The sequence below is a fragment of the Leptidea sinapis genome, chromosome 8 (genome assembly GCF_905404315.1).
Source record: "Leptidea sinapis chromosome 8, ilLepSina1.1, whole genome shotgun sequence".
Lineage (NCBI taxonomy): Eukaryota > Metazoa > Arthropoda > Insecta > Lepidoptera > Pieridae > Leptidea > Leptidea sinapis.
In genome coordinates this window covers 10,628,176-10,640,269 of record NC_066272.1, presented here as the reverse complement: position 1 = coordinate 10,640,269, position 12,094 = coordinate 10,628,176, and the positions used below count along the sequence as shown (strand labels likewise).

At 37.2% G+C, this 12,094-nt stretch overlaps 1 protein-coding gene across 2 annotated transcripts; it reads left to right on the top strand.

Annotated features, from left to right (window-relative positions):
- The first annotated feature begins 700 nt into the window (after positions 1 to 700).
- On the top strand, positions 701 to 11,677 carry LOC126965687 (leukocyte elastase inhibitor C-like). Of its 2 annotated transcripts, XM_050809418.1 has the most exons (7): positions 703 to 1,473; positions 1,550 to 1,723; positions 1,809 to 2,021; positions 6,639 to 6,878; positions 9,838 to 10,041; positions 10,752 to 10,866; positions 11,533 to 11,677. In XM_050809418.1, exons 1-7 carry the CDS (start codon positions 910 to 912, stop codon positions 11,640 to 11,642), a joined length of 1,620 nt encoding a protein of 539 aa, XP_050665375.1. In that variant the 5' UTR covers positions 703 to 909; the 3' UTR covers positions 11,643 to 11,677. The 2 variants fall into 2 exon arrangements, with proteins under 2 accessions (XP_050665376.1, XP_050665375.1); XM_050809419.1 differs by lacking the exon at positions 6,639 to 6,878 and having other exon boundaries at positions 701 to 1,473.
- The last annotated feature ends 417 nt before the right edge of the window (positions 11,678 to 12,094 follow it).

Here is a 12,094-nt window from a genome sequence, read left to right as displayed (position 1 = left end):
AGAAACTTTTTCACAATGAACAATAACACCCAACTATATATAATATTAAAAAAACATCTTAACAAAATAATATTTGTCTTTGGACGATTTTTTTTTCTTACTGTCGATTCTTCTTACGGCCTTCAAGTTATTTTTTATGAAAATACGGGACGAGACGAGCAAGACCTGGAGCTGATGGTAATTGATACGCCATGCCCATTACAATGCATTGCCGCTCAGGATTTTTGATAAACCCTAAAATTCTGAGCGGCACTGCAATTGCGCTCGTCACCTTGAGACAAGATGTTAAGTCTCATTTGCCCAGTAATATCACTAGCTACGGCGCCCCTCAGAGCAATACACATTAATGTTTACACATTACTGCTTCACGGCAGAAATAGGCGCCGTTGTGGTACCCATAATCTAGGCGGCATCCTGTGCCAAGCAGCCGACTGGTACATTAGAATATTATTGAGTGATTCGTGATTAAGTTTGTTTCAAAACAGCAATCATCTTCATCAAAGCTAAATATGATCAAATGAACGTGCAAAAGATAAGCCACAGATCGTTTTTATAGTTCGAATCAACTGTGAAGCATATTTTGATGCTAAAGTCGTATTAATGCAGACTTGTGATATATTGCTAATTAAGTAAATTAAACACGGACTGTTAATTTGTTTCATTAATAAATTAAAGTCACACTTAAACAATACAAGGCAGTTAGTTATTAAAAGTCTGCAATGTTAACCAGTCCGTTTAGCTACCTCGATCATGTTGGTGGTGTGGTGTACAGTATTTATAATTCACACAACAATGTTCTGCAGATAAAGTATTGGTCACAGAGCGTCACCCGTCATCGATGTGTTACATCTGTGTGTGTCGAGTGAGTGCTGCGATTGGCAAGTGAAACTAATTAATTGTGAACAATAAATGATTGCTTACCGATCGAGCATGACGCGTTTTGAATGTCCTTCATGCTATTTGCTTCTACACACTATTGTTGTAGTTCTATCCTATAGCGTTCCCATCAATTTATTGGCTCCCATGACAGAAAAATATACTCTACCCTCAAAAATGATAACATACTGCTGGTTGAATAATAAATGGGGGTCATGTCCAGAAAGCAAGCCCAGATCTCTATACTCGGGCGCTGCGAAAACCACATCGCTTATTGGTAATTTACAAAACACAAATTTTGCCACGGTACCAACTTTTGGATATCTCAGTAAATATAATAATTTTCCAAAACCTTTTCATTATGCATCAAAGATCACACAGTTGGGCAATAGTCGCGAAGGTTTTCGGACAAATAATGAGGACAGGACGCACAGTTTAGCATTAATAAATAAATCAAGACCGGGGTTGGCTATAAACCTCTCGCTGAATGAAAATGTACAAAATAACAAGAACCTAACTGGTTTAAATCTTCCCTCTTCTTACAATATACACAAGTTCTTGCATACCTTAGATCATCTTGAAAGAGTGTTTTATTCAGTAAGTACTTATGAACTGATATGTTTATGTTTTAATATATTTGTAACAAATCTGAAGAAATGCGAAATATTTTCAGACAACTTTTGCCAAGCTATCTTCAATTAGTCCTCCTGATAGGAGACAGAATGGAATTAGTTTTGTTTTGTCTGGACTGTTTTTACAAATAGCTTTAATCGCCATATCGACTGAGGTTGATCCAGCCACGAGGAAGGAAATTGATAAAACGTCAGGATTCCACGTATCTGATCAGGTACCCACCAGTTACTGCACATCTTGGCGAAAGACATAATATATCCATTTTTTTTTACGTCCTGACTTTGTATAATGTTTATTAGATAAAAACAAAAGCTTTAAGCACTATCACGTCATGGCTGCCTGGTACGAGTAAGGACTTCACATTTCGGTGGGCGATGAGAATAGTTCTGCCGAGGGGCTTGGAACTTAGTGATGAATTCACCCGAGGACCAGCTTCAGCTTTACGACTCAAAGTAAATCACATAGACGTAAACGAAACAACTGAAGCTATAATGCAAAAACTAAACCACATGGTAATCTTTTTTATTATACCTGTACAATATCTACCTACATTTTCAGCCGTATTAATAAATTTGGTATAAATCTATACCTGAGAATAGAGTTATAGGACTTCAATTTACTTTTATATAATTAAGAACTAAATTGTTTGTATGTTTATGTGCATGATGTGTTCACCTGTAATTGCAGGAACACGATTTTTGAAATTTATGTTATAACATTTATTTACAAACTTACAAAAGGCATTTTATTTTCTCAAAAATGATTCCTTTAGAATTCTTTTTGATGTCATTTCTTATACTACTACCGCTTCGGAAACAAATGGCGCTCTGAGAGAGAAGAAGAGCCGCAAGAAACTCTTCCAGCATTCTTTTTTTTTTGCGCTCTTTTCAATAAAAATATACAATATTGTACAGTCATTTCTATCGCTATAAAATAATCACAATCTAGTCCCAGGCTGTCCGATCATTTAGATATTCAGCAGTGGAGTAATAGGATTTACCACAGAGCCATTTTTTTATAAAAGTTTTAAATTTATTTATAGATAATGCCTGAACAGTGGCTGGGACTTTATTGTAGAAGTGTATACATTTACCCTTAAAGCTGTTATGTATCTTATGAAGCCTACTAGAATTAGTTACAAGCAATCCCTTATTTCTAGTGTTATAATAATGAAAATCACTATTACGAGCAAAAAGGTGACGATTTTTGTGAACATATATTATAATTTCATAAATGTACTGACAATGAACAGTCATAATATTTATTTCTTTAAATTTTTCTTTGAGAGACTGTCTATAACCAAGCTGATATATAGCACGAACAGCTCTCTTTTGCAGTGCAAAAAAACAATATTAATGTATCACTATAGCATGACCCCATAGTAATATACCGTACGTCATGATGCTGTGAAAATAACTAAAGTACACTAATCTAGCGGTCGCAACATTCGTGTACTCTCTAATCTTTCTAACTGCATATGCCGCAGAGCTGAGTCTATCTGCTAGATGGGTAATATGTGGACCCCACTGAAGCTTTTTATCTAACGTGATACCCAAGAAGACCGTAGTGTCCACAAGTTCCAATCTCTGGTCATTTATAAGTACGTTGGTTTGTACCTCCGCTGTGTTTGGTGTAATGAACCGTAAACACTTTGTTTTTTTACTGTTTAAGTGCAGATTATTAGTCTCAAACCAACGCACTATCTTTAAGAGTGCATTGCTTACCTCGTCATCAATATCCGCACGTCGCTTCACTTTAAAAATAAGTGATAATCTTATGAATTGTCTTGTGTATTCTGTATTAGTGGACCTTGAATAAATAAATAAAAAAAGAATAAACCAAGAATTTGCAAAATGTTTACAAATAGACATTTTGCATAAGAGTGGTTTAATCGGACGTATAACGTTTCCCGCGTTTATTTGAAGGCTGCTCGATATTCGGAAAACTTCAGAATTATCATTGTAGTTGACAGTGTTGTCACCGATATAGTCAACAGTTTGCATATTCTTGGTTTCTTCTCTGGTATAAATTTATACCAAGTTTATTTTAATAAACTAAACTAAGTAGGTTTGGTTGGTTTAAATAAGGCCGTTAATGTTTACTACATTTTTAATATAAAAGAAAGCAGATTGGACTTATATTATACTTAATAATTTTAAGTGGAGTTAGTAAGTCTTTTGTTGAGCATTGTGTATATATGTTTTTACAACAGGATCCCAGAAAATGTACAAAAAAATGTTTCACAATTCAAAAGAACAAATGTCTGTGTGGTAAAGGTTACTATAACATACATAAATTACATTTTTAATGATAGGTACCACATTTAATTAATAAATTTTATTTAAAAAGGGATCTCCTTTTCTAAATTTCTCTCGTTCATTTTTCTCAGAACTCTGACATAAATTGTGAAACCGTAGTAAGTAGGTTTTGTGTTCAATAAGTGATTTAAAGTAATATTTTGAATAAATATATGTGTGCCTATTTGAATATGAAGAATTGTATTAAAAAATTGTTTAACATCTACTTTACGTTTCGTCTATGTTAGTAGTACCTACTTATATTACAAAATATCATTGGAATATTATAGTGTCTAGTGTTCGGACGTCATCTGATTAACAATGATTTACCATCATTTGGGGGACCTGCACTTTTATACCGAGATACTTTCCAAAAATTCGACGTGGATCTCTACTGCGAAAGGCAAGACCATGGCGTCTCAATAAGTAGTCTGTTATTAGGTGTATATTTTCGTCTCTTATAAAAAGTACAATTATATAGACAGTGGCAAAACACACTTGATATCTTAGACAGAATATAATAGCATTCAGACCTGACAACTCTGTAATCCGCGACCAATTTTCATTTGTCAATGTGTAAGTACTGCATGTGAGACATTAAAAATCAAAATTCCGTTTTCAAACTGACAACTGCTTGGTAAAGTGACTGCGTGAGTCATTCATGTCACAAGGTTCATGCTATTGCTACGCACGCAGTGCGGTTGACCTCTATGCAATTATAGTATTCCACGTGGAGATTTGACCGAAATGGCAGATCCTAATTCGAAAAAGGACAATTATCCGTTGGACTTACGACTTCCGGGACATAATTATACAAGTTCCCCAGCAAGCACGACTGATAGAGTCTAGGCACTAAGCTTGCCAGTACGACTAAACTTGCAACATTACGTTCAAGAAGCGATCTTTTGGCATCTTTTATGATTTATCTAAGGCTTTTGATTGTGTTCAACATTCAACGCTGGGTAGGAAGCTAAGTCACTATGGCATTTAAGGAGCTGCGCACGATATTCTGATTTCATATCTAACAATGGAATTTAGAAGGTAGATGTGAATGGCAGGAGATCTCCTGAGACTGCTCTCAGTATGAGGGTACCACAAGGGTCTAGTCTTGGACCGTTCCTCTTCCTTATCTATATAAATGATCATCCTAATCTTATAGAAAAAACGAAGTAGTATTGTTTGCGGACGACACTTCACTGATATTTAAAATGAAAAGAATCCAAGTTACTTATGACGAAGTAAACGATATTCTATCTGACACCTTGTACTGGTTTAGCGCTAATAACTTATGTTAAATAGCAAGAAAACGAAATATATAAAATTTACCGTACCAAATTTCAAAAATGTAGTTGCAAGAGTTTTGTTAAACGGAGAGGTGATAAAACCGGTGGAACCTGCTATATTCTGGATTCCAAATTATAAATGGGGCCCCCATATCGAAGGATTGGCGAACAGACTTAGTTCTGCAGCATTCGCGGTTAATAAGATTTGACAATTAACTGACATAGATACGGCGCGACCAGTTTACTTTAGTTATTTCCATAGTATTATGTCCTATGGTTTATTGCTATGGTGCAACGCTGTCGATATGAAAACAATATTTGTGAGAGGGGTATTCGCGCTATTTATAAACTAGTTCCTAAAGAATCATTGAGAGTAAAATTTAAAGAAATTAACATCTTGACTGTTTCTTCTCAATATGTTCTTGATAATGTTATGTATGTACATAGGCACATACGTGAATTCCCTAGAAACACCACCGTTAGTAGTTAACACCAGGAACAGACACAAAATTATAATGCCTACTACTCGTCTAAGTCGAGTTAGTAAGTCTTTTGTGGAGCGATGTATTTGCTTTTACAACAAGATCCCAGAAAATGTTGAAAACAATGTATAACGATATTCAAAAGAATTGTTTAAAAACGTTTGTGTGGTAAAGCTTACTAAAACATAAATAACTTTCTTAATGATACCACAGACACAGAGCGACCGGCCTCAGGCTATTAAATAATGAATTTAATTGTACGATATTACTTTGTATCCATATTTTTTATGAAATAAAAAGAAGCCTGCTGAGTTTGTTGCGCTCGTTCTTCTCAGATCTGAGACATACTTTTTGAAATTGGTGGTAGTAGCTGACTTTCAATAAGTGATATCACATCCTATTTTGAATAAATTATTTGAATTTGTTGCTGGGTAGATTCATATGGCCGCAGGAAGAATTTCCGCAGTTAGATTATACTGAAATATGCAAGAGACTTGATGGCGAGTGGGAATTTGACATTGAAATATTAAATAACTAAAATGTTAAACTCGTGGAACATTCAAATCTCAAAGTGAGATATGTTATTGGCAATTGTTGTGGTAAATACCCACATAAGAAAGTGTCACAATATAAAGTTGTCCGTCACGGAACGCCTGCTAGATGTGAAATATCTCCGTGGCGATTATACTCGTACTGACATCATGCGCCAACAGATATTTAACAAAATTAACATAATTGTCCATTATAAATTATTAGCTTAAATAATATCGGAGCTCTACGAAATTTTGTTGAGTGGAAGGTAATTTCTTACCAAGGGCTTTCAATTTATCTCGTCTTGTGGAAGCTTGCGTGGTATTGATCTTATATCGTGGACATCTCGGCTCCAGCCAGTCCTAAACACAAGTTAAGGACCGTATTTAGCCCCTGTATTGCAATGGTGCGATAAGCTACTGCCCTTTATTTGTTCGCAGCGGCCCGTACGATGCTACGCCCGGGTGCGCTCCACACAAAGTAAGCAGGCTGTTTCTACAAAAAAAGTAATGCGTGTTACTGTATATTTAAAACAGATAGAAGTTGATTCGGGTGGAGCAATGCGTGATACTTTTGATGAGGAAGATCTATCGAATGGAATTTGTGCGGTGCTCATGACGAGCATGTACGTGCGGCCGCGGTGGCGCGCCTCACCCACGCTGTTGAACGACTCTTACCCATTCCGAGATGCTGACGGAGCACCCAACAGAACCACACGAATGATACGGATAAATGATATAATGCGATACGCCGACCTCACTGAATGGGATGCTGAAGTAAGTAGGCATATAAATAAGGCCCAGCATATAGTTCTAATTTTATTTATTGTGAAATTATCCAAGTAAAAAGACTTATTAATAATCATCTCGAGGAATATAGGTACACACTAATACAAAGTAAGCTATTATAGCTATGATAAAAACACAGCTGTTTAAGAAATTCGCTAAATGTATCCAGTCTGCGTTCACATTTGTTTTTTCTTCATTAGTGTTGTCTTCGGTAAGAACTTTCACTTCTGTAGTTTCACTGGGATCAAATTCTGTAAATACAACATATCTTGCAGGTCCACTTTGTAGCAATCTATTGAAAGATACAATCCAGACAGGTGCCGCTACAACTTTCCTTCTAAAAGACATTAACAGCAATGTTACCAAAATTGCTGCCAAATTTATTATCATTGAATCCCTCACGAACAATAAAATGATTGGAGTATCTGAGCTGTGTTTCGGAATGTCAAATCCGATTTCTGTCAGGAACATAAAATGTCCATAGAGACTGAAACATAGCAACAAAAGTCTTGTACAGTCTTTTATATCCAGCAATAGTGAAATTAGTGTAATTAGCACTATCACTACAGACGGGACGACAACGATTGCGGCCGGCCCGGCAGCTTCTCTTTTTAATGTGAAAGTATACTTCAGCATCGGATAGGTGCTGTTTGGACAACATCCGTAGGCTCCTGGCAATCGTTCGTGTGCAGTATTTATTAATTTCCAACCGGGCCCATCTTGGTAATCATCCACAATAACTGGTTTTGTTTTATAAAATGTAAAATTTATTTGTTCTCCTTTATGCATCCACGAGCCAAAGTAAAGGCTACAGTTTTGGACATCGAAAGGCCAGCTCCGAAGATACGTGCGACAAATTCCTGAATGTGCCATCTGAGGTACACAGGTCACCGTGCCTTCCTCCGTAACCAAGCAAGTGGTGTAAATAGAATCTGATTGATACAAACTTGCATCGGCATTAAATAAAGCCATTCGAGGAGTCCAAATTTCGTGGCTCTCCACTTGAATCTCCTTTATGCCACCGTAGTCTGAAGGAGTCCATTTCAAATACTCATCTTTCCAACTCATTGCCACCCAACTATGAAGAGTAACCGTTTCTTCTAGAGAGTCAAAGCTTATGTACTTTAAAGCAAAACGAATCTTTACCGTTACTGGGGTGTTGTGGTCCTTGACTGGTCGGTAGTCCGGGTTGTAGCCGCAATTTAAAAGATCATGGTGGAGGTTTCCTTCTTGATGCCGTTCTGGATCGGTTTCTGGGCAGTCTGCTATGATTGCGCGCGGCGCTGTCACCGCCAGTATTACACTTATGAACACACCACACAGTTGCATCGTCGGTGACATATTGAATCAAAACCACTATAGTCTTGTTAACAAAATTGGATATTTGATATACCCACCGCCCCCCGTCATATCATGAAACTTTATACTTCAATTGTTTAAATCTGGTCAATGTTCTGTCGACACGTACATTATTTGTTACATATGTAGCATTATAACTTTACAGTGTCTGGACACAAATTTATCTATTTACCCACTTTTTCCATGGGAAATTTAGTCACTACCTACATGTATGTTCTAGGGTTTTCTTAAGAGGTGACGACGTATCGTTTAGAGCAGGGTATGTCTTCTAAAACTAACTGTAAATTTAGTCTAGACGAGAGCCAGTCTTCAGTTCTTATAAAGTCTGGAAGTCTTGGATAGTTCGGGCCTTGTGATCATTTGTAGAAGCTTGCAAAGTCCAAGGACGGTTTTAAAAAAAATAAGCTGAATCTTCACTCATTCTTCACAAAAAAAAAATAACAATGCCGTCTAGGGAAGCCTGAAAGATGCGAAGCTTTAAAAGCGGTATAAAACAGTACGGTACAAAACTAGCCTAACTATTTTTTTATTTCGAAACAGTGCTTTCGTTTTTCGTTATTTATAGATTCGGATTTCGCGTGCTACCGAGTAGATGTTGAACAATGATTATTTTTACAGTGCCTAGCTGATTACGAAATTAATGATATAAATAAATTGAAGATAAGACAATTTTATCTACTCTTCTATTGCTCTTATAATGACAGGCGCAATAGAAACATCACATCGGAGTCATATCATAATATAATAAACCTATCTTAGGTCGTTCTGTATTGTGTTCCGACACTGTTATTGATGACATACGCTTGACATTATTTTGGATTTATCGGATCGTCTTCTCGTATTCATTTATTGACATAAAAAGAAACTTTCCTTTATTATTTCGGGTGATACAAAAGTTTAACTAATAAATTCGGTCGCGGAAATGAACCACCGTTCGCATATGAACATATCTCAGCATCTCGGTAGGAATGTTAAAAAAAGAGCTTTGTAACTCCTATAATGTCTGGAGCCCAAGCCTAATATCAATGTCGTAAGTTTAAAAAAAAAGCGGCGGGAAACAGGTTTTGTTCTTTCGTGCGTTTATTAATTTCTTCAAATTTGCTAAAATTGTTAAAAATGTCCATGTTATCGCCTCGCCTTCGGCTCGGGCTGCTAAAATTCTCGGATAAAAATGGGTTGTTTTGTGCACTCGTTGTAAAATCTACTATTAAATCATTGTTTTATCTGTTTTTAAAATCCCGTCCGACCAGGATCCGATCGTACCCACTCGCCTAACCGAGCTGATCCGCTTGCCGGTACTGTTTGCCGACTAATGGTACCTATACTTTTATGCTATATTTACGTTACGCTATTTTAAAGCGTCAGAAATCTTTCCATGTTTTATATGATTTCACTGCCCTTGCTACTTATTAAAAGTGACTGGTAGACTAACCAATCGATAATGATATAACAGATAACTGTATAGAATTACAAGCTATTTGAAGGAGAGCCTGCCATGAGTCATGCCTCGTGGTGATATCTTGTTAAGAAAAAGCATTATCTCACCAATATTTTGTTCTTTCGTTAAACCGTTTGAATTTCTTTCTAGGCATTAGAAATCAATTATTCCACTCCTGGCTTAACGTTCTTCATGTTGATTCCTCGGGGAAGATCGCTGAGAAGCATCGCAGCGCACATGTCTGTCACAAACATAAAGCACATATCAGACAGAATGCGGACCGTGCGGGTAGCGGCCGCATTGCCGCTTTACACGCTGCGAATGACGTTGCTCCTACCGGGTAAATTAAAGAGTGTGAGTATTTATAGCAGTACTAGTACATCAGGCAGCACTCCGTGACGCCACGAATCAAGTTGTGGCCCTTCTGATATTATTATTTGAATGGTAAGGCCTCACCTTCGTTGGACGTATAAAAGTCGAGCGGGCCGGATGGCATTTCTCCCATCGTGCTTATAAGTTGAAGCTGGTGCTAAGGCGTTTATTCCGGCACTCGTATTCAAAAGGCATAGTCCCGAACTCTTGCAAGTTAGCACTTGTCCATCCGATTCAAAAAAAGGAGACGGTTCAGAACAGGCTAACTAGAGGCCTATTGCTATTACCTCCCAAAATCATGGCGAGCATAATTAACTGACAGATCTTGGTATACTTAGAGGGTCACCAGTTGATAAACGACCGACAGTACGGCTTTCGCCATGGTTTTTCGGCGGGCGATCTTCTGGTACACCTAACAGATAGATGGGCGGCGGCTATCTAAAGCGAAGGCCAATCGTGTATGGCACACGGCGCTTCTCTCAAAACTTCCATCATTCTGGCTTCCCGAGAGCTTATGGAAGTGGACCTCCAGCTTCCTTACTGGGCGCAGCATACAGATTGTTGTCGACGGTTATTGCTCGAACCCGAAGCCCGTGAACGCTGGAGTGCCCCAAGGGTGTGTTCTATCTTACATTGTGATATCATCTAAATCAAGTTTAGGTAAGCTTAATTGTGATGAATTTATGTTCCAGATGGGTATTTCAAGACTATTGTACAATACAACGTGTGACGGTTTAAAGCTGTCCCATGGCGTACAACGTATAATGTTCTGGTCGGAGGCAGGACGCTATGCCTACAAAGATGACGGTATGTTTAAAACGATACAGATCTCCGCACACATGAAAAGCAGCAGACCAATGATCAGGTTAACAGTCTCACAGATATTGCTGTTTCATTACCCTCGCGCCTTCCGCCAGTGAGATCTTTTTTATTTTCTCCGCAATCCATTTGTATCACCCAATAATATCTTCTTTTTATATTTTTATAATCTGAAAATCATCTTAGATTGATGGTATAGTACATTTCATTGTGAATGCCATCGAAGCTCAAATATTTTGTGTAGTTTATTAGTTGTTCTGTTCATATCATGTCATGTTCATTTTCTGTGCATTGTTCGTTTGCATATTACACACTACAATTTTGTAAACATTTTAAAATCTTCAAGTTCAAGATAAGATTTGCTATAAAAAAAAATTACACACACGTCTCCCTGTTTTTCATCACAAAAAATCGTGAGTGATGACGTTACAATGATCCTAGAGCTTGCAACATAATATTATATGTATTACGTTACTGTAATATTTATAAATCATCCAATAATGCCTGCATTTTTATCAAAATGAATAACTACACTAATTCAAAAAGTTTTGATAATTTGATGATATTAATTGATTCTTTGTTCACATTCTGGACTCGTCTTGTAATCAGTTTGTTGAAAGTATTCCCTAATATTATCTAAATAATTACTTCCAGGTATAGAATGGGACGATCCCCCGGTGCTCAACATTACGATAGACCGCCCCTACATGTTCTTTGTCCAGTGGCAGAATATAACAATTTTAAATGGAAATTTTGTGCTGTGACAAGTGATTCCTTTTATTATAAAGATACTATTAAAAATAAATCAAAACGCGCGTATTATTTTTACATTTATTTGAGTGTTCTTCTTTTTTATGAAAGATGAGGACATTCGAGCGTACGGGTCACCTGTTTTTTAAGTGATCACCGCCGCTCACAGTCTCTTGCTACACCAGAGGAATTGCAGGAGCATTGCTGACTTGCATTGCATTTTAGAACGGAATACGTACTTTTTTGAAGGTATCCATGATGTATCATTCTGGATGGATCATCCCAAGGAAGCTCATTCCACAGCTTGGTTGTACGTGCAAGAAATTTCCTTGAAAACAGCACTATTGACCACCGCCACACATCCAGATGGTGGGGATGATATGCTAAATTGTATCGTGTCGTGCGATGGTGGAAAATGCGGCAGAAATCAGGTCAAACAGCTCTTTGGAACACTCCCCATGAAAAA